The sequence below is a fragment of the Vulpes vulpes genome, chromosome 5 (assembly GCF_048418805.1).
Source record: "Vulpes vulpes isolate BD-2025 chromosome 5, VulVul3, whole genome shotgun sequence".
Lineage (NCBI taxonomy): Eukaryota > Metazoa > Chordata > Mammalia > Carnivora > Canidae > Vulpes > Vulpes vulpes.
In genome coordinates this window covers 47,401,538-47,425,705 of record NC_132784.1, presented here as the reverse complement: position 1 = coordinate 47,425,705, position 24,168 = coordinate 47,401,538, and the positions used below count along the sequence as shown (strand labels likewise).

General features: G+C 36.4%; 1 protein-coding gene across 5 annotated transcripts in view; it reads right to left on the bottom strand.

Moving 5' to 3' along the window:
• Nucleotides 1-24,168, bottom strand: part of CDH7 (cadherin 7) — a 125,301-nt gene that overhangs the window by 32,079 nt on the left and 69,054 nt on the right. For all 5 annotated transcript variants that reach the window (XM_072758061.1, XM_072758059.1, XM_072758060.1 and 2 more), the window contains one exon: nt 11,568-11,821. In XM_072758061.1, coding sequence (XP_072614162.1) covers nt 11,568-11,821 — 254 coding nt within the window. The remainder of the gene's footprint in view (nt 1-11,567; nt 11,822-24,168) is intronic.

Genomic DNA, 24,168 nt, shown 5'->3' with positions numbered 1-24,168 from the left:
AAGGTGCACAAAGAACATAGGATTGGGTTTAATAGTCATGGACAATGGAAGGACAGACAGAGGTATAGATGACAGAGGCATGCACACAAGAGTGATAATAATGAAGGCCCATAGTATGTAAGTTGGTAAGGAAGAACAAAGGAAATAAACAAGGGACCATAGATTGATATCAAGAAGCTTCTGACAGCATCAGTAGATTGTAAATCCCTATCAGGTTGCAGAATTCCTAGAGTGGGAGGTGGTGGACAGGGAGATTCTTGAAGCAGATTTTCAATAGTAGCATATATATAAGAGCTGACAGGTCAGGAGTATTTTATAAAAATATATGACTAAATCAAGGCAGAAGAACATCACGGGAGTCAAGAAGACCAAGAAAGTAAAAGGCCAACATGTTTAATGAGTCATCAGTGTAGTTCAATCAGTGACCAATCAGCATGCCAGGAGTTACTCTAGGAAAGAATAAAATGCTCCAGGGACTAAAATCCTCAATGAATTAGTGTGATTACTGTATATTTTATGGTTGATATCAACATGGAAGACTCTAGGTTTGATGACGCATTCCACAGAAGAGTTGAGAGCTTTGCAGGAAAAAGAAAATCAAATTGTTTGAAATGATAATGGCAGTGTAAACAAAATGTACTCACACTTGCAGGATCTCTGTGTGGTACATAGGATATGAGAAAAATAAATCTTGACTTTCTCCATATTCTCTTTCTTACAATCCTTCTATTAGAACTGTCTTCGTTCATGTCAAAATCAAACTGTTTCACTTATTCTGCACATCTCATCTGTTCTGACCTCAAAAATGTTTTTCCTTGCAATAAGATATTTTTCCTCTGTACTTTATTTGAATTGAAAGCAAGTATATTCTCCACTTTATTTTTTTAAATTTATTTATTTATGATAGTCACAGAGAGAGAGATAGGCAGAGACACAGGCAGAGGGAGAAGCAGGCTCCATGCAGCGGGAGCCCGACGTGGGATTCGATCCCAGGTCTCCAGGATCACACCCTGGGCCAAAGGCAGGCGCCAAACCGCTGCGCCACCCAGGAATCCCATATTCTCTACTTTAAAAAACAAATTCCCTCCTTGTGTGTCCAGTTCATTGTTGGCTTTCCGATCAAATCCATCATTCACCTCCTCTTTGTTCTCTTCTTACTATCTCTCTCATTCAAATATGACTGATCACTGATTCCTCTTTAAAACACATTCTACATTTGCTTTTATTAGTGTCACATATTCTTTGTTTCTTCTCACTGCTCCTTTGCCATCACCTTGGCTAGTTCACTTTCCTCTTTGTGACTTTTTCTTACTTAAACTCTCTGAAAACTCTCCTGTAGGTCCTCTTCTCTTCTTCATATAAAATGCTTTTCCTTTGCAATTCACACAGTTCATGGCTTAAGTAACTTTGATATTTTTGATTACTCTCAAATTTACATAAAATATCCTTTGCCCATCAGACTTACATATTGAATTACCTGCTTAATTTCACCACATGGATATACAACATGAGCTGAAATGAAACATGTCCTAACTGATGTTATAATTCCTACAGTTTCCCAAGCCTCTACCTCTCCTACTCTTTCCCTTCCAGGTAAATGACACCACCAATCACTTGGTTGTTGAAATTAAAAATCAAGAATTGGTTGGTGACTTGTTTTTCTCTCTTACTCTTGCATCCACTTTCTCAGCAACTCCCAATGACCACACACTTAACCTAGATTTTGCATTTTTTTTATTCCTTATCATCATACTTAGAGAAAACCAACAACCTGATCTCCTAGGCTATGATGAAGGGTGTCAGGGCAGATGTAGGGAGAGAATGAGCTGTTGGCTTGACAAGAGCTGGAAGATCTTGGCAAGGACACTGTCTAGAGCACTCTGGATGGCACTTGTGCTTCTTAACCACAGGGACTTGGGATCACCTAGGATTAAAGGTGTTTCCTATTTTCTATCAGTCCCTCTAGACATACAAAAAACTAGATTTTTTTTTAAAGATTAATTTTTTTAATTATTATTTATTTTATGATAGTCATACAGAGAGAGAGAGAGAGAGAGGCAGAGACACAGGCAGAGGGAGAAGCAGGCTCCATGCACCGGGAGCCTGACGTGGGATTCGATCCCGGGTCTCCAGGATCGCGCCCTGGGCCAAAGGCAGGCGCCAAACCGCTGCGCCACCCAAGGATCCCAAAACTAGATTTTATATATGTGGCACTCACTACTGTATAAAGTTACTTGAGGAAAGCAGTCCCTCAATCAAGAGAAATAAAGAAATATGGGCTCTCTATAGAGTGAGGCATACCACATGTCTCTCAGGAAGGCTGACTGAGCCAAAAGAAAATGAAGACTCTAAAGAAGTCTGGACCCACTGGCCTCAGCCCTGAGATGTTTTATGGCCTGAATCAACTAGAGTCTGAGTAGAAAGGATCAGTGTTTCTCTAACCACATACTAAAGTGAACTTCAGTGCATCTTCTGGTGCTGTTAGGAGTGTGTGGACTCATCATGATACCTCTAGTTTCTGCAAATCACAGCCTAAAAAACTTGGCCTTTGTCAATATATGTTGGAGTAACCACTTAGAGAAACCATTTCTGTATTTTTGTTGCTACAGTAGTTAAAGCTTCTGGCCTATCCATTTATTAGACAGACAGCTCAAAATCTTAACATCCAACCCCAATCCTTTTCCTGGGAGTTGTAAACTGCTCTAGATACCTGCAGCATCCTCGGCTCAAAGTCAATCTCAATATTTCTAAAAGCAGATCCATCAGCCTTTCCCCTAAACTATCCCTCCTTCCGGATTCTCCCATTTCAGAAAGAGTTGAGTATTTAAAACATAGTTTACATTTTTTTTTTCTGAATCCTCAACTATGAAAGGTCATGTGTGATGAAGACTTCTATTTCCATACCTCCTATTCATTTGCCATTAATTCTTATTAATAGAGCCCTGCTTCTGTTAGTGGCAACCATGTGTTCAGCTGAGCATTTGCTAGTCTCCTATGTAGATGTGCTATTTGTGTCCTTATACTGAAGTTTTAGCAAATGAGATGAAGAGAGTTGAGTAAGCATCATGAAAAAGTCCTTAAATGATAACAGAGCTGTTAATTCAGTTGGTGTTTGATTTCTGCCCCTTCCCCTCCATCTCACCTGGGACATGAACACAATGGGAAGAGATCCAAAAGCCATCTTGTAAATATGAGGTGATGAGTACTTGGTATGAGGAGCCAAGGCCCTTGATGACATTATACTGCCAAATTATCAGTCCTTGGGTGCATCACAGCTCCAGACTTCTCATTAGTAAGTCATTAGTGTTAAGCTTTGTTGCTACTAGCCAAGCACAATTTCTAACTAGGGCAAGCAGGTACTATTATTGTGATATTTCAGTATTGGATACTAAAGTCTCACAGTTGGTTGTGGATGGAGCCAAGGTTCAGAACCATGTCATCTGAGCCACCTTTCCATTATTTACCACATTACCTATAAATGAGCTTTTAGTACCTGCCACTTACAAATCTATAATACAGCTTCTTTTCACTTTTCCCCCAATACTCTCCTATCTAACACTGTCAGTCAAACTGATGTTTTAACTGATTAATAAGAAGATCACATGTGCCTCCATTTCTATGCCTTTCCCCATGTTGGTCCTCCTATACTCCACTTTTCTTCCTTTCCAGTTATTGCAGTCCTGGGATTCCTTGAAGATAGTCCTCTAGTATTAAAGCAGCAAGCCTTTCTAATTACATCAAAGAAAAAAAAAAAGCCTTTTTTTTTTTTTCTCTCTTTTTACTCAGGGTGTCTCTGAGGCCTCGGACATGGAACAGGCACAGAGGGGCTGTCTTGGCTTCTCTAACTCATCCCCGTCTTTCCCATCTTTGAATGCCCTTAGAGCCCTCACTCCTGAGACTTAATTGCCATCCTGGAGAACTGCACTCCTGCCTAAAATCACAGACCCTCAGGCCTCAGAGGTTTGGGCTTCGCTTGAAAACAGCAAATCGTTCAGGATGTGGTTGATTTATTTGTGAGGAAAAGGAAGGCTTATGGGACAGGGTCCTGCCATACATTGTTTTGAAGAAAATGGGTAATGGTTTTAGAGAGAAAGCCCAAGAATAGTATCAGAAAGCAGAAAGGTTTAAACCTAAAAGCTAAGATTTTTAAATTTTTGTCAATCCAACAGTTTTCTTCACCCTCAATCCACACACCTTCCCTGCTGTCCCCATAGTATGCTTCTCTTCTATCACACCAGTAATAATTTCAGGAAATATCATAAAAAATAATGTAGTATAATGTAATGTGACTAGAAGTCCCCAGGATTCGAAGTCAGGAGATCCTGAGATGTTAGCATAAGGCTTGATCTATCAGTCATTGAATCCCTCAGCTCAAATTTATTAATCAGTAAAGTGAGTTGAGAGAGAGAGCTTGAAAATTTTGTATGTGTCTGATCTTAGCAATTGTCCTATATTATCACAGATAGTCACCGCATATTTTTGTAACTCTAATTTCCCTAGGATCAAATCAAAAATTAGGGCACTTAGTACAGGGAAATCAAGGATGTACCTAAAGCATATTGCCAAGAAAAAAAAAAAAAGAGTAATTCTTAGTCAAAGCAAATTCTCTGAAATTTAGTTCATTAAAGCCATTCTGCTTTAAAATATAACAAACACATATAATCCATAATTGGCCTTCCTTGGTTTGTATAAAGAATACAGGCTGTCACTAAAATTCTTTAATGTTTAATGTAGTGAACAGTTGGAGGACACATATTTGGATCTCCTTGTTCCTTAGATCTTACATCTTAAAAAAATTATTTTACTTTAATTTAAACTAAAAACAAAAACCAAAGCAAACACAATTTACAAACTATGCTTTTTTAAGAAACCCTGCAGTATGTAGGATCTGTGGACTTTGTGCTCACGACCACAAACCACACAGTAGGAATTAAAGGACAAAATTTATAGCCACAACCCTGCTACTAAGCTACTGTACTTATTTGGGCTTTCCATTCACCATTTTTATACTATTCTGTTTCTTTAGCTGCAGAATGAGAAAGTCCCCCATGAGATAATTTCTACTTTTCAGATTTAATATTAGATTTTTAAAATAAGTTTTTGTATACGATTATCTTCTGCAGCTAGAAAACAAGAGGGCTGGGACCACATGTTATACATCTATATGTGCTCAGTGTTCTGTACATCTGCTATAAAATGAATTCCTTAATAAACACTTGTTATCATTGCTGCTATTCCATCAGCTATGGAGATTGATTAAAATGTTCTTCCTAAGTATCATTCTTATTGCCCAGCTATTGATATGCATGTCAATGCTCTAAAATAGGATGTGTGGGTGAGTGAGTTAGATTAACAGAAATGTCTCAGTGCTACTCCCAGAATGGCAAACGATAATGTGATAAATATACCTGGACAAGTTGAAACAATAGAAATAGCTGAATGATTTGAGTTGAAACCTTAATTTCTCAAGAAGTGTGTGTGTTACTGCAAGTTCTGATACAGGTTCTGATACATACTTTGCTAAAATTGAGGAACCACATTTTCTGATTGTGTGACTGGGGACAGATTTACTATAACGAAGGGCTGATGACTTGCCTTGTAGGACTTTGTAGGACTTTAACAAGAAATGTCCTCAAAATAAAATACCAAGTTCCATACTTAGTGATATCACTGTTTGCATTCTCACCCGCTTCTGATAATGGCAACTCAACAGTCCTATGGAGCCTTAAACCTTCCCAATCTCATGCAATCTTGATGGTACTCACAATCAAGATGCCCAGAACTTCCTGGGTAAGAGACGGGACACACGTCCTAAGACAGGCCAAAAAACTTTCCAAGAAACCGTAAACCTTAAACAGAGGGCCACGAGAAAAGAAAAGGGTTGGCACGGGTTCATCCCACTGCCGCATCCTTAAAAGACTATTTGCCCATTATTGCTGCTCATATTTAAAAAAAAAAAAAAAACTGCGCTCCTCTCTTTTCTGAGGACTGGCTATTCAGTTTTTCCTTTAGCTATATGAGTTGTTCCCAGTTATTTCAATAAATTCTTTTTTTTTTCAGTTACCAAGGCCAATTTCTGTTATTGCAACTAAAGAATGCTAACGAGATAAGTATAGGTCTTTAATCTTTCCACCTCACATATACTTCCCAAAGACTCACACCAAAAACATAATGGATTTTGTATTATTCTATTCATCATACTTTTCAATAAGGATTTTAAATGTGGAAAATACTATAAGAGACAAATCAAGAGGAATGTAATCTTCAATAAATTCATTTTACCTGGAGTCTTCCAGAAAACTAACTCAGAAGACCTTTGTTTGAAGCAGAGTTCTAATTCTAGAGCAATATAATGTAAGATGGGAAAGTGGATCAAATAGATGAGGAATTCCCTATTTAACACATTTGAAAATTATCTCTGGATATTAAGCACATTACTATAATAAAAAAGCACATTTTTAAAATTTTCACCATACCTGAACACACATACACATATTTTTCATTTTTAGTGACAGTTATGTTAAATTGGGTGGTATTTTGAAATAGATTATATAGCTCATGTTTTTCTGATGGAATTGATTTCTCTACTGTTCACATGAACCACTATTTTTCTGTATGTTCCTAAGATTCTTAGAAAAATCAGATAGTAACAAATAATTGAGATTAAAATAATATGTACAAATATATGCATGCATACAAGCTCATTAAAAAACTACACACTGAATTATTCAAACATCCCAAATGTGTTCATACTAGTCACACTACATAATGTAATACCTGATACTATTTTATCACCTTTTATCTGAGAACATACAATACCAGGAATGCCAAAAGAGCCTGCAGGTAAGAATCATTATTGTAGTATCCTTGAGCATAAATACAAATGTAGTTCTGTATTTAAATTGCTAGAAATGCTGAAAACAATCCCCATTAATTTTTATGAAACCCTCTTCACATCTGATCTTATTTGTAATAATATCATGTTTCAATCCATTGGCTACTTTTAGCATAGAGACTTTGGGCTTGCACTGCCTATAGAAGTAAATCTGCTGATTTCATAAAACAGCACTAGACTCTTAGGACATAACTAAATAAAACATAAATGGACTTTGCATAATTTTTTCTTGGTTTGTCAAAATCCTGCCATCTCTCAAAACCCTGTTTATGCTATCCCCCCTTCAAATGAAACCTCCTGTCCGGTGAGCTCAGAGTGATTACAATTTATCTCACAATTGGCCATTTTACAGCTCTCTTTCCTCTCTCGTTTTAACTTTTATGGGATCTTGTGTTTTCAACCAGATAGTAAGTTCCTTGAGGGTCAGAGGAAATGTTTTATTCATCTTTGGTTTTTCTGTCACTACTTGCCCCAGCACTGTGCACAAAGCAGATTCTTGATAAATGTATGTTGACGTACTACACAGTCCCCCAGTGCTGACATGAGGAATGAAGAGTGCTCTAGACTAGAAGCTGCTCTTACAGTGTCCACCATCTCACTGATGAAAAACACAGAAGTGAGGTTTCTACCATCCAGAAAGATGATTAAAATCACAAGTAGAACATGACCTGTCCTTCAGTTCAACAGACAAACCCTGATATTTGGCTTTTGGGGCCAAAATCTATATGAAATAGTAAACAACTACAAAAACATAAAGAGCCAGAAATATGCTGGACTCCGATTACCTACTTTTGCTTTCAAAAAAGCCTCTTCTTCTTCTTCTTCTTTTTTTCCCCCCTGGCTAAGGAATGTCAACTATTATCTAATTTCCACTTTTGGTTCTAGTTTCTAAAGATTTTTTTTTTTTTCATGAGACACACAGAGAGAGAGGCAGAGACACAGGCAGAGGGAGAAGCAGGATCCCTGAGGGGAACCTGATGTGGGGCTTGATCACAGGACCCTGGGATCACAACCTGAACCAAAGGCAGATGCCCAACCATTGAGCACCCAGGCATCCCAGCTTCTAGTTTCTATATGGGAAGAGGAAAATAGGTGTACATGACATGGTGGGGGAGGTAACCTATCTGTATGCTAGGCAAGCTATAACAAATATATAACATTTCATAATGGGTGTTATATTCTGGATAAGCACTGGGCTCTGAGTTTATAAAAATCTTTCTACCTACTGCTATTCTACTTCTAGATGCTTTCATGGTGATGTAGGTACCACAGTCCCTTTAAAGAAAGGGCACATGCACAAAGAAGTTACTCATAGCTTTGGCTGGTGTCAAAAGTAGGTAAAAATAAAAAGTGCTGAGCAAGGCAGGGATCATGCGAGAAGAGGATCTCAATTTTGCTTGCTGGAGGAAAGTAAATATATTTCTTTCTAGAATTCTAGTTTCTCACTCCACATATTGGTAGATATTCCAAATATAAATAGCATATGCTAGATTTTAGCATCATACTACAAAAAAATGTCAATAAATTTAAATACTAATTATCTAACTTCGCATCCTGGTTTACAATTCAAATACTATTGGCCTAATTTTAAGCAACTACAATGAAACAAATACTACTTTTCCATTCCTCTAAGAACCACAGTATTTCTAAAGGTGTGAGCACAAAGTTCACAACCCTGAGACTCTTCAGATTCTATCTCAATCTGTAAATTCACTTTTCCTAGGATCTCAGCAGACTATGCCCTCTGCCCCCCCATTGACATTTGTTGAAGGAGGGCTTCCATTTTGATAGGTACTTGAGTGCCCAATACTAACACATATTTATGCCCATTAAACTATGTAATATCATCTATATATTGGAACATAAGTGACTACAAGACAAATTTTAATACAGATTGCCAATACAGTTGCTTGTAAAGTATGTCTCCTTCCTTGACTTACTGACCTTGCAACAAAAATGGGATGGAAACCCAATAAATTGTAATAATAGCAATGTATAATGATAATACCTCCTAATACTTAAGTAATGATTCTCAGTTAAAAATTATCAGTTACTTTCCCTTTATTCCTTAATCTTCAAAAAACTTGGGATAAAGCAGGGACAGGATTTGCTTTTCCTTTTTACCTGGCATATGGAAACTTAGGAGGCTAACTGGCATCCCGTAGGTCACTCAGCAAATAACAGTGCTGAGAAGAGAACAGGTCTTCTAGAGAATGCACAAGAGTGCACACCTACTCATCAAATTATAGTATGAGGAATGTGGCCTTTTAAAGGAGACCACAAATAAATAGGAGAAGAGAAATGTATCAAAGACAAGTCCAGAAAAAAAAAATCAGCTACAAGTGACTGAGTGACCTTATAAAAATAGCATAAAAATATTTCAAGAATACAAGTATTAAATAGTAAGTCAAGAAATTAATTTTGCAAAAGCAAAATAAATATGTACACAGACTTCCAAAACATTTTAGTCCACTTTGAACAAAGGTTGTACCTCTTTAATTGTGAGATATAGGTGTTCAAAAACAGATATAATACTAACCTAAACTTTCAAGTCACATTCATTAGCCTTAAAAAAATAAAAATAGGTAAAAATAAATTCCTGGCCAGTCTCTTTCATTGATGAAGGGCACAGAGATCTTTACCTCCAAGACCTGGAGGTCACTTCATCTAAGTGAAGTCAATACCCACTTAGTCCTCCTCTTCCTTCTTCCCCAAATTATATAATGCAGCATTTTTTCAAATAAATATTATAAAAAGTGAAATATTTATGTGGAGAGGCATTAACAGGATGATACACAAGGAAATGGGTAAAGGAAAAAAAGAAGAAACAAGATTTCTTAACTTCTGTCATTCAAGTACTGAATTATGTTATGTAGTAGTGTCTCTTTTTTTTTTATATCCCATGCTTCATGAAGACATTCGTTTTCTCCCCATAAAATTAAATGATTTTTTTTTAAAGATTTTATTTATTTATTCATGATAGTCACACACACAGAGAGAGAGAGAGAGAGGCAGAGACAGGCAGAGGGAGAAGCAGGCTCCATGCACCGGGAGCCCGACGTGGGATTCGATCCCGGGTCTCCAGGATCGCGCCCCGGGCCAAAGGCAGGCGCCAAACCGCTGCGCCACCCAGGGATCCCAAAATTAAATGATTTAAGCAGGAATCAGACTATTCAGGAGTAGCTGATCTATGCCTAAAATCATGTTGTGTCTGATTGTTCTTAAGGGAAGGAGAGTTACCTGTGTCTGAAGAGATGTGATGCTATAACAAAACCCAAATTCAAGTGTGTGTAGGTCTGCAAGACTTGGTGGATGGGGCTGAGCTGGCCAGGAAACTGTTTTGACAATAAAGGCTGGACAACCACAGGGGGAAGGGAAGACTTATTCTATCTGCTACATTTGTGACTTTCAAATGTTCTATTGCACAGAAGATTATATTCTTAGGAATAGTTTGTGATCGCTGTGTTAAAAATAGTACAGCCAATCCATAGAGCCTGAATTTATTGTGTAGATAGGGAAATGATGAGTATGACTTCATTTTTGAACTCAAAATTATTTTATGCCAATTCTTCACTAGACTATGGTATTATCATCAGACAAAAGAGAAGGAAAGAGTCTAAGTTTACTATTTTATGGAGGTAAAAGATTATGCTTTTCTTAACTAAGAATCATTGTCTAAATTACAGATATTTTTCATGATACTTTGTAGTCAATGTCCAAACTTAGCTCAAAAGCATTTAGCATTGCCAGAGAGAGATTCAAACTAAAAAGCTATGGTTAGCTTGTAGGCTGAATATATCTGAATATAAAACGTCCATTGATTTTCTATTTTATCAGACTTTGTAATTGAAATCCAAAGTGTCACACTGAAAAGTTTCACTTATGAATGCAAATAAAGACATGTAACACAAAGAAATTTCAAGTATATTCTCTGTAAAATATTCACTTAAGACATAGTGTATCCTATCTATGCACACACGCATACTAACACATGCATACACAAAAACATACATGTAGACCTTAGGTGGTAAATCAGAAGTAAAAGGTGTGAAATTGAATGTTGTGGTATTTTGAAATGTTTACCTATCATCACTCTTTAGTCGTAAAGAGATCAATTGCTTAGAACACCATGTGCCTAGTCTTGATACAGGACTATTAGTAAAACACTTGAAAAAAAGTCCTTATAGATAGTCTTATTTAATTTTTTGTAAGTAGAAACAATAAATTAAACTATCCTATCAGAACAGACCAACAGGGAAAATGATTTATTTAAAGCTAATCCCTAATTTAAATTGTTTATAAAATGAGTTGTCTAATATACGCATATATCCTACAACTAGGAGATGCATCGCTTCATCTTTGAACACAGTCTGCTTTGAAAGAGCTCAAGATAATTGGTTCAATAGGAACAGCAGCTCTAGCTTGTGGCTGATAATGAATGCCTAAAAATATTGCTACATAATAATGGCCTTGGATAATCACGTGAAACATTTTTGGATCAGTAAAATGTTGAGTTGTTCTGATCCTGCTTTACTTCTGCTGCTGTGGCTCAATGCATATACAAAACTGGTCTTTATTTGCTATGAACCAAAAGCATCATAATACAGAAACATGAGTTGTGAATAAAGCGCACTGTTGTAAAATCGCAGAAGAGGAGAGCAATGAGATTTACCTCACAGGGCTGTTGGAAGAATCTGGGTCATGAGCTGCTACAGTGCCAATGATATTCCCAACTTGGGTAGCTTCTGACACCTCCATGGGGTACAGAGGTGAGGAAAACACGGGGGGCTCATCCACATCTTCCACAATTATCTTCACCGTTGTCGTGTCGCTGAATGGCCCCAAGCTGAGAAAGCGAGGGTCGGCATCTTTGTTTGCAGCTTCTATCCGGAGTGTGTAACTTGTTTTGGCTTCAAAATCCAGGTCCTGTAAAATAAGTTATTAGGGAAATTAAATTACCAATTAAATAGTCAGCTAAGCAGAGCTTTTTCATTTATGCATGTCAATAAGCACAGAAAGGACTCAGCCACGAAAATGCACCATCAGCATTCACAAATAATAAATAATAATGCCAATCGTAATCCTTGCTGCTTTTCTGGCTCACAGACAATGGTAAGTGCTTTTGAGCTAACTTAATCCACTGTGCTGCTGTGCATTGCACGGGCAAATTCAAGTCTTTAGAATATCATCTGAAAGACAACTGATAAGATTGAAAACTCTTTCCAAAAGAGACATCAATATAATATCCTTCAACCATGTAATTTAACTGTACTATCCAGGGGTGTACATTAAAAAGAAAGAAAAATATAACTTCCCACTGTATTTTTCATTTAAAAGGTCATCTCTATTGATTTGAGGGACTGCATTACAATCCCGAGCCTTTAGGCCCTCCAAAGGCAACCATACAGCTTAGGTGGGATGTGGAGTCTGTGCCCTCTGAAAATACAGCCAATTCTCAAAGAAGCACCCAGAATTTCTGCCTCCATAATTCTTCTACCCCTATGCACCATGTCTCTGTTTGTATTTGATGGTTGAGAGTTATAGTCCAAAATCTCAGTTGTGGAACTTTCAAAGAATGATTAACACTGCCAACACTTTACTCAAAAATAGTGACCCAACTTAAACCATTTGGTAGCTTTAAAAAGTTCTAAGAGCAATTAAATGTTGTCCTAGGAAAGCACCATCTGTGAAAAAAAACAGTTATATACACAATATGCTGAAGTTCTTTGTGACAATAAAATGCTTCTCTTTCTTCAAAGGATACAGAGTCACAGATTTTTATGACTTTCAATCTCAATCTCACCACTGAAAAACTGTCCCAAAATATTCCTTACATTTCAATGAGATGAAACAAAAATATTTTTTTAAAGTGAAGACATGGACTGAAATGCTATTAAAAGTAGAGCACGATTTGTGACATACTTAATTATAATTTCAACTTAATGGTTATGTAACAATAAAAGTCTTAGGGAAAAGGGGCTAAAATGTAATGTTGAGAATTGTAATTCAGCTTCATCTATCGTGTTCATGGGCATGGGTGTGCAAACATGCAGGTATGTATTTATTCCAACCCACCACAAAAGGTGTGAGGCTGACTAAAATAACACAATAATAATATTGTAGTTATATAAATAGAAAGTTATATATATATGTATACACTGTTTATGTACATAGACGTTATATGTATGCATATTTAACAGTATATATATATGTACTATTTATATAAAACATAACACAGGCATATAAACCCATGTAGATATGAAATATACAAATATAGGTGTGTGTGTATTTGCAGATATATATTACATAAAAAAAAGTTTCTATGGCTCATCTCTGATTAATACTGAGGGAAAAATACACAAATCAATACTCAAAATAAGTTTACAATACCGAGATCAGGGAGCATTTACTGAAATGTTTACTGGCTTCACATCTGTCTCATCCAGTAGATTGTAAGTTCCAGACTGTTTGCTTAATTGCTAGCACTCCCAGTGCCTATTACGAATTCAGCACATAGAAGGGACTCAATAAATTCTTGTTGAATTAGGAAAAAAAAAAAACTAGACCACAAATATCCAGGACACAGAGCCTTAAAATTAAACTATACCTTTGCCCTAAGGAATCCTAATGGCCAAAAGTAGGGAGTGGGGGAAGGAAGAGTCAGGTACACTGGTTTTCTTGACCACAAAAAACTTCTTAGAATAGTGACAGGCAGGAAAATGCAGTTTTAATTCTTTCTGAGCTTTCAGATGAAGATGCAGGGGCACATGGTAGGCAGTGCCCTAAACATCACCTTATTAACCTTATTAAATATCACCAAATTCAGTGATATTTTTATGATGCTACCTTTTTTGTCTGTTACCTAAAAATATTTCTAGCCCAATACTTCTCAACCAAACGTGAGAATCAGAACTACCCAGAGGAGTTTTCTTTTTTTTTTTTATTTTTTATTTATTTATGATAGTCACACACAGAGAGAGAGAGAGAGAGGCAGAGACACAGGCAGAGGGAGAAGCAGGCTCCATGCAGGGAGCCCGACGTGGGATTCGATCCCGGGTCTTCAGGATCGCGCCCTGGGCCAAAGGCAGGCGCCAAACCGCTGCGCCACCCAGGGATCCCTCAAACACACATATGGCCCCGTCTAAGACGATTCTGATTCAGCAGATCCAAGATGAAGTACAAACAAACATATTTTCAAAAGTCTCATTGGATAATTGTCATGAAAACCCTCTTGGAATAAGGCTGACCTCTGCTTTAACATTGTCTTATACCATACACGTAGTCCAATATTTAATGTGGATATCATTAGGAACAAAAAAGAAATTATTTACCTAAATTCACTTAAAAGACTCTAAACATACTCACAAATAGCTTGGATATTAACCTTGTGCACTTTGTTCTTGTATTCCTTATAAAACTGACAGATGAGAGAAATCTTATTATTGTATATTATGTGTCTCTATGTATGACAGAATGTGTCTTAAAAATCTTGTTTACCATCTCCTTTTAAATCAATTCAAAGCCACTACAACTTTTTAGATATTCATTCAGGTCTATCAAAAGGGATGAGAAGTATTTCTGTATTCAAGTAAAAGTTTGACTGACATATGAAAGAAAAATCCAAAATTTGCTGCACAAATGAATGCAATTATTTTATACCAACTTTTTAAAATGTGTCTAAAAGGCAACAACATGAGGTATAGACATCTGGATGCCACTGAGTCATAATGAAACACAGTATCACGCACGATGATTGGTTGCCTAAGAGCTATTATGAAAATAGAGCGATAAAAGAATTCATATGAAAGGCTATGAATCAAGATTACAGACAGAAGAAATTGCTACACAAAATGATTTTCAGAGCAAATCAGAATAAGGCAGACATCGAGTTTTCAAAGAGGGGTGTGGTGTGACAGATAGGGTTGTTAAACACATTGCGAGAAAGCTTTTGCTGTAGAACTTTAATTCCTATTCCTCTTTCTTATTGACTTCTGTATAAGCAATACATTCCATAACTACCAGATTTCATGAACAGAGTTTTATTTGGAAAAAAATTAGGTAAGACAAAGTAAAGGAAGTAAAAGGAGGAAGATAAAGGTAATGTTTATTTTTTATTTTTTTAAAGGTAATGTTTAAACAGATTCTATCCACTATTGGGACTATGTATCACAATGAGACTATATAAAATTGGAAATTAACCCAAACCCCTATTACACTGTGGCTCACAACAGCAAGCAATATGGGGGATGAATAAGAACCTGGATTCAAATGGGAGTCAAACAGACCCAAACCAGTGATACCATAGAGCTATTCTGGACCTGCAGAAGCTGTGCTTTCATCTGTCAAGTGGCATGTATGTCAGACATGCTGAGAGAGAGAGAGAAGCAGCTTTTTTGGTATATTATTTCCTAGACTAGAAAATAGGGCTGTTTACATATTTTGCCATCAGAGATGATGAACTTCAGGGTTGAAAAAAAAATCCCAAAAAACTATAGAGAACAAAATGATGCTTAGCAGAGTGGAGGTGGGTGGGGGATGGGTGAAACAGGTGATGGGGATTAAGAGAACACTTAACTTGATGATCACTGAATAATACGTGGAGCTGTTGAATCACTATATTGCACACCTGAAACTAATATAACACTATGTTAGCGATCCTGGAATTAAAATAAAAAAACTTTAAAAATAAGTATTATAATCAAGGCAGGGATGAACAACCTTTTCCTGTAAGAAGATAATACTAAACAATTAGGCTTTTCATGTTGTATATTCTCTGCCACCTGTCAATGAATTAGTGTGGCCAAGTGCCAATAATGCTTCATTTACAGGCAATGAAACACAAATTCTCTACAACTTTCACGTTTCACACAACACCCATCTTCCTTCCATTTTTCTCAATCACTTCAAAATACAAAACCATCCTTAGCCCTTGAGCTGTACAGAAATAGACAGGGAGTTGTCAACCCCTGATCTAAGGAACCCAAGGTAATAAGCTTTTCCCAGACTAGATGCTTACCCTTCTTCCTCCCGTCTCTCTTACTGCAATTAAGATGAACTATTCATGATAAGTAGGACATTTTGTGTCTTCCAGTTGATATCACCATCACCTGCTGGTCCCTCTTTCACATAATTTTGTCTTTAATTTCTCTAGTTGAAATATCATGAAGAACCACTATCACCTTCTTTACGAGCGTCCCCCTAACTTCCTTACCTAACAAATAATAAATCTTCTTTATACAAAAAGCTAACTATGAACAAGAAATTCTATACACATATTGAATGTGCATTTAAAAAGATGCAAGGCTGGTATTATTCATCGATGTGAGAACCAAACATCAGGGAGTTCTAGTGAAAATTCAAAGTTAACCTGTGTAGTTGGCAAAGATACACTACGTGAAGACAAGGCCATGTCCACCCACCACCTATTCCCTTCCTGGTATAAAAATCAGGCTCAAAGAACAATTAAGGTCTCTTATTGTATGCCAGTATCACATTTAGGCATCTGCCCACCTCACCAACCCTATAGGTTTGCTGTAAAGTATTCCTAAATTTAAAACACCTAGAACATTGACTGAAACTGAGTAATTGCTGTATAAATATTCGCTTTGTTCCTATTCTATTATTCTTAGTGCCATTATTTCGTGCAAGATAATGAGGAAATAAAATGACACTTAAGACTATGCCTTCCTCCTCTGTTTCCCCATGACACCTAGGCCTCAGTAAAGTCAGTTTGCAATATGTGTCTTGAATTAAAACAAAACAAAATGAAACAAAAACTATCATAAAGAGTGAGGTCTGGATAGTTTGTTCCCCTCCCCCTGCCATTTTTAGCCTTTTCGATAGTAAAACCTAAGTTAAAACATAATCTTGAATCCATTTAATAGAATCGCTGCACTGCATTTGTCTTTCTCCATATAGCTTGGCTTCTGGTCTATAGCCAAATGTGCTCTCATTAAGCTCAATGGCCTCCTTTTAGATCTTGCACTTTTGGGCAATGCTGGTGTTGATGTTTAGGAATTGATCCAAGTTAAACTCTTCTTTTGGAAATTGTTCATTCTGCTCTTCTAAACATGGCATGGTACCAACAGGGCTGATTAGAGAGAGAGTGTGTGCGCACATACACACATGTGCCTGTCTATATATTTAGTGTCTATGTCTAATGTGGATTTTGTACAAAAGCACTAAGATTGTTTGTCATTTTTAAAGACACTTCTTTTTCTAGAGATTCCAGCTGTCTTTTGGATCAAAGCATATTCTGCTGCTTTCAATATCTTCCCTACTTGTTGATCAAACCAATAGAAATCTTTTCCTCCTAAGTAAAGGAGCTTAAATGAGGTATCTATAGAAAAAGAACCCTCAATCACAATTTTTTCCTTTACAATAATTTTACTCAAAATAAATCTACTGTACAGAATCTTAAAAGTGATCTACAACCTTGAAAAAGGTCTCTCCATAAGAATAATTTTGTACACCTAAATACAAGAATAAGAATTCTAAAATTATCCCCCCATCAAGAACTTTTCAAAAGCAAAACACACCTTTATTATGTACAACTGCATTATTCCTTTGTTTTGTCCATTCCCTGAGTTGTGCCTAAGAAAGTCTTAATGTTTCCCTCTTGGCCCCTGGACTCTCATTTCTTAGAGCAGTGACTTTAGAAAACTTGTAAGTCCATTCTCTGCCCCTTTGAGATGGAAATTTTTTTTTAAAAAGTTTCTTGCCATTTTTACAGCCCAAGAATGTCTTCCTCAAGAAACAGGGAGTCATCTCTTTGAAATATCATCATCAAGGAAGAAAGAGCTGCTGTGAAGAGTAAGAGCCAACTCTGTCTGAGCCTTGCTCCAAGCTATAAAACTACCTCCTGTTGTGAAGCTACAAGAAATTTTACTTTCCCTTTAGGTAAAGTCAATCAGCACATACAGAAGCCCTGTTATCCACCCACCACCCAAATACACTCCAGCACTTAACTCGCCTGCCCTCTCTCTCACCTGACTTGAGTTTAGACTGAATTTTGGCCTCCTTCTCCTGTGGCCACATCCTTGAAGTCTGTCTTACCCTGTTTAAATTTGTCCAGTGCAATTTTTGCCGACAGTTGCAAGTGACTTCAGCATCTTCTGAAGATTTTATTTGTCTTGAAATCTTTTGTGCATCATGAAACCTATATGTGGATTTGGGCAATAAGCTGTTTTTATAGAGAGACAGGGAAAATATGTTCCAAATTGTTATATATATATATGTATATATATATATATATACATATGTATATATATATGATTCTATATTTGGATGCACCATGTTGATGCATTAAAAAAATGTAAGGACAAACAAATCATCTGAAAGTGAGCAAAATAAGTATAGGCAAATTTGGAATAAGCAAAACAAGAAAGACTTCTGGGTACCACCATGTCCAGTTTATATTTCTATGAGAGTCATTATTTTGACTTTTCAAAAAATTATGCTTTAATGCAACTCTTTATCAGGTATTTCATACAAATATTCACATTTTGCAAATAGACTACTATTTATACACAGAAAGTATCTAGTGCTCTCTAGGTAAATTGGGACCCTAGCGAAGATATTATGAATAACTGCAGAAATGTTTAAAGACTGAAATGTTAAAGTATGTCAACATATGAAGAATAAAGCAAGGATATAAATATCAGGAATAATTATTTCCATTATCTAGCCACACAAGTGTCCTCTGGCTTCCATGAGTATTAAATTAACATCTCCTAACCTAGATACTAGCAAACAGAAGCAATTAAGCAGATACAACACATCTCCATTTTCTAAGTTAAAAAAAAAAATCTAAGGCCATCAACTAAATGTACATATGTTTCAGATTTTTAGTTGAACCTATCTACAAAGAGAACCATAAATTGCTAACTGAATTCCCTGTTAACAATACACATTTATATAGGCCTTAACATATGCAGGTTTTCATTCTATGAGTTTTACAATATTAACTTATTAACTGCTCACACTCATTGATTCTCACAAGATAATACTGTCAGATAACACAGTTCTTAACAGATCATTCTGACAAATCTGGAAACTGAGTCAAGGACAGATTGAGTTTCTTGCTCATAATCACACAGGATGGTTCCAGGGTCTTTGTTTCCACAGACTAAGAAAAAACATCAGAATGAATTGGAAGCATGAATCAGGTAATCTAAAACAAGCAAAAAGAATAGTAGTGAATCTCAGGATGTTGACAAAGGAAGAAAGTAGGATCAACGATATAAAACTGATATAGTTTATGCTGCAATGGTGAGAGAGAAATTGAGGGCTGTTATCATCAAAATGTCTACTGTCATCACGTATTATTTCAACTAGAGCACAAAATGCCTAAATCAGGAACTCCCCAGATTCTTATCCATATCTAGTTAATTAATGTCTGGCTTTCTCTTTTAGGTACTGTTGTCTGTATTCCACTCAACAGAAATGTTCCACTATGACTTCTGTATTAATGTCCTGTGGCTGCAGTAGCAAACACCACGAATTTAGTGTCTTAAAATACATCAATTTATTGTTTTATACCATTTTGGAGTTCAGAGGTCTAAATCAAGGTGTTGGCAGGGGTGTGTTCCTTCTCAAGGCTTCAGGGAAGAATCATTCCTGCTTCTAAAAGCCACACGAGTTCTTGGCTCATAGCTTCTTCTTCCATCTTTAAAACACATCACTTTTTCCCTCTGGTTCTGTTCCCACATCCCTCATCTAAGGTCCTCATGATTACACCGAACACCATGAGATAATCTATGAAAATCTCCCCATCTCCACCCCGTTAACTTAATCACATCTGCAAAATCCCTTTTGTCATACAGGGTCAACTACTCATAGCTTCCAGAGATTAGGACATGGGTATCTTTGGGATGCATAGCAGGGGTACACTATTCTGTGTACCACATACTCCCTGTGAATTTAGGCTTTTTTTGGTTTCATAAGCAGAAAATAGAAAACAAGCCTTGCAAATGACTATATTCTTTCCCAGTGTAACATAACAGCTGAAGCAGAGCTATTTCCCAGCATGACTAGACCCAGTGACTTCCTGTGGAAGGGCCTCACACATTTTCAGGCAACCTGAATCCAGATTATGACCCAAAGGCAGTTTAGCTTCTATTTTTCTAGGAGCCTTTACCAAAGAGCAGCTAATATTAACTTATTTTGACCCACATAATTATTTTGTGAGTAATGCAGAAACAGGAGAGAAGACTACAAGCCTAAGTCAGCAGACCTGAGATTCTTTTGCCATTTCATCTATGTGTGACCCAAAGATTAAATTTTTAGTTTCTCTGGAGCACCGCTGGGACTCAAAACCTTTTTTTCTACTTTCCCAGCATCCACAGTATTTTATAGCTCCTCTCTTTTCATGTGTGTTTTTTTACACTCACTTCTCAAACCTTGGCTGGCCTGTCTTGCTTTGATGGCTATAACGTGGCACAATAATATGCCAATTCTTGATATCGGCTTCAAGAGACCTTGTAGCTTCGATTCTTGCCACTCTTGGAACAAAGCCAAGTTACCTACTGGAGATGAGACACATTTATACCCCCCCCTTGTCCCAGCAGGGGACACTTCCATAGAGGCAGACCCACCACGCTGATCAGGAGCTGGCCACTGATCCAAGTGTGAGCCTACCTCAGATCAGCAGAAAAATCATCTGGCTGAACTTCCATCAAACTGCTAACTCACAAAATCATGACGTAAAGAAATACTGTTGTTTAAAGTAGTAGATTTTGGGGGTAATTCATTAAGTAGCAATGAATAGTTGATACAGCTATGGAGAGAAATAATAAAAGTTGGTGGCTTCAGTTTTTGACATCATGTGGCAGCATATTTTGATATGATGGCAGCAGATACAGTGAAAATGAACCAAAATAGCCTCAAAATGACCAAATGAAATAGTGAGAGACAGGTCATATCCAGACATGTGAATTTCTTTGAATTCCAGGCCCTTGGCTCTTCTAAGCATTTCCTTACTGGTTTATATTTTATCTTTATTATCTAAAATAGATTCCGGAATCCATCAGTTCCCTCCTCTACTAATAATATGTGCAATTCCTTTTCTTTATCTGAATATATTTATATTTTAGATTTCCTTTGTGGTTCAGTTACTTATAAAGTCTTTTAAAAAAAGACTGGAAAAATAAAACAATTTCCCTTCTCAGAATCTTTTCCTACCCTGCTAACTTAAACTTTTTAGTTTTACCAAGTAATGCTGAAAGCATTCTTTCCCTTACTTTATTATATTTTTTAAAGTAAATATCAGTCCTGGAAAAATAAAACAATTTCCCTTCTCAGAATCTTTTCCTACCCTGCTAACTTAAACTTTTTAGTTTTACCAAGTAATGTTGAAAGCATTCTTTCCCTTACTTTATTATATTTTTTAAAGTAACCTCAATGCCCAATGTGGGGCTTGAACTCACGACCATGAGATCAAGAATTGCCTACTCCACTGACTGAGCCAGCCAGACACCCCTTTCCCTTACTTTATATACATGTGTTAGGGATATTCTCAAGTGCCCCTTTTAATTTTAATTATCATGCATATGGTAATGCCTCCCAGACCTAAGTTTGTACTCTAGACCTCTGCCTTGAGCTGCAAATCCTTACTCATGACCTCCTAGACATTATTATCCAGATACCACAGGCACTTCACACGTATTCCAAATCATAATAATCATCTGCACACTCCCATTTGAAAGGAATGGCACAATTATTCATCTAGTTACTCACACTGGAAACATTAAGTTTTGTCCTTAAATTCTCTCTTCAACTTTCTTATACAATCACTAAATCTTATCTCTTTCTTAAATATCTCTTTCTTAAATATGTCTTTCTTGGAAGCCTACCCATCGAAACTAATTCAGGAAACAACACACCATGGAAAAAGACAGAAGTAAGGAAAAAAAATTGTACATTATCTGTGACTTGTACTAAGCAAAAAAAAAAAAAAAAAAAGTGATGGACTCACTGGAAAATGTCTTTGGCATATACATATCAAAGCAGAACACTGCTCTGATAACTGTCAAAATCAAAGCAAACAGAAATACTCCTAAGTGAACATGGCCTTTGCCTCTTTGATCAAGACTATCATGTGTTGACATTTATATTACTATCAACGTCCTTCAAAGACTGTCAATTTCTTATTTCCTTTTTAAGCCCTTAAATTCTTCTCTAATCTTGGCCATTCAAACATGGCTAAGTTTATATCTTAATAAGTAGATTGCCTATATATACGCACACATGAGCATAATGATGAAAATGATATAAGGATCTACTTAAATATACACAGAAATAATGGGTTGAATAAATTGGAAAACATAATCTGAAATTCAGAAGTTAACTACAGTTACCATTATTAATCTTACCACAGCCAACCTTTAAAACCAAAATAATCCAAAATGTATGCCTTTCCATAGTCCAATGAGAGAAATGTCTTTGTTCCACTTTAAAAAATGTGCCTCCACGGCGCCAGGATTAATTGAATAAAATCTTTTGAAAGAAAAACAATGATAAGAAGACATATAAATTAGAAATGTTGTCAGTTTGATATACCTCCACCACACATCAGCAGCATTTTACGAAGTGCTGAAATAGATGACTTGACTCTGGGAATTAGCTCCTCCTTATTGCAAGCAGGAAACAAAGGACACGTTTCAATAACAAGATAGTAAACCCCAGAGCTTAGAAATCCTTGTGGCAGAGTTGAAGGCTGAAAGGAAAGTATATAGTCTAACTCCTCCTCCCCCCGCCCCCCACCAGTGAAGGCATGCGGGCCTCCTTATCAATACTTCTATAATAATGCTCTATTATTTGATGGCTTTGGCTTCATTCAGAATTTTTAAAGGTATGAACATAAGGAGATTATGAAGATAACATAGGATTGGCCAGAAAAAAGCTTAAATATACTATTTTGACAGTGAAAATGTGATCCTCCAAACACCATCCATATGCCAGACATGAATGTGTACTCATCCTTCACAGGAAATACATCCTGAAAATGCTCATTTTTTACTTCACTGTGACTGTATAGTAATGTATTTTATAAAAGCAAAATCCCATATTTAATCCCTACTGAGGTCTTATATTGAAAACTGAAGCACATTAGAGGAAAGATCGTCATATCTCAAAGGAAAAATAGGAAATTATAGTTCCCACATTGTAAATTATGATGCAAAAATGTAAGCAGAAAAAACTCTAGGTGGAAAGAAAGACAGTTTTCACTCACATGGGATAATATTTATGTTTACACTTTGTGAATTTGGAAGCCCTGTGCAACTGGGTATAAGGGTTATCATTAAATCATTCATAAATGGCCAAAGCAGCAGCTTGTATTCTGCTTTAACTGTGAAACACTGTATTATCATCATGATTTAAAACAATATTTAAACTATACAATCATGTTTATAATTCTGTGAAAATACCTACAAAAACCTTTAGCCTTGGGGATTCTGGCTATTTGGGCATATTTATAAACATTTTCTATATAAGACATTGGAGCAATAATAGCATAAGTGAAGGTAATCTTTCACAATTCTGTACTTATTTTTCTCTTTCTAACATATCTTTAAAGAGATTGTTTTCTCGTTCTCTCTCTGCTTTTAGGTTCACTTAATGCAAAGCATGACATGTAAATGTTTCCAAATATGATAACAATTTGCTCAAACTGGAATAAATCTCATTATAACCATGACAGCGCATTGTTTCTGACAAAGCAATGAACTAAAGTTTTATTATACTACAGAGAGAAAATAAATTCACGTGATAGTCAAGCATGGTCCACAGGTACAAAATAACCTATTTCCAAAAGAAATATCTATATAAACAAAAAGTGAAACTCAGTTATCCCAATGTGAAATAATATTTAGAGACATTCACAATCATAAGAACAAATACATATATCAACATCCTAGCAGTGCCTGGTTGTAAATGTTTTCCAATAGTTTGGAGAGACTAGAAAACCCATCAAAAAATGGATCCTTTTTATGGACTGTCCATTCTATTGTTTATCTAAATGAAAATTTAAAACTATTCTAAGAACAATGGGAGAATGCTTCATTTGGTTTTCTTTAGAATTTCTTGGTTTTAGTAAGAATGCTCTGTGACTCAGGTTCAGAAATCCATTCTGGATTTCATAGATGATTCTACTATTCTCTACTTGCTCATATACATTTCCACGTGCTGTGAGGAACCTCTGGTAGCATTTTACCTGGAATGAAATCCAGAACCCCCCTTCACTGAAATCGTAATAAAAAAACTTGAAAATTAAA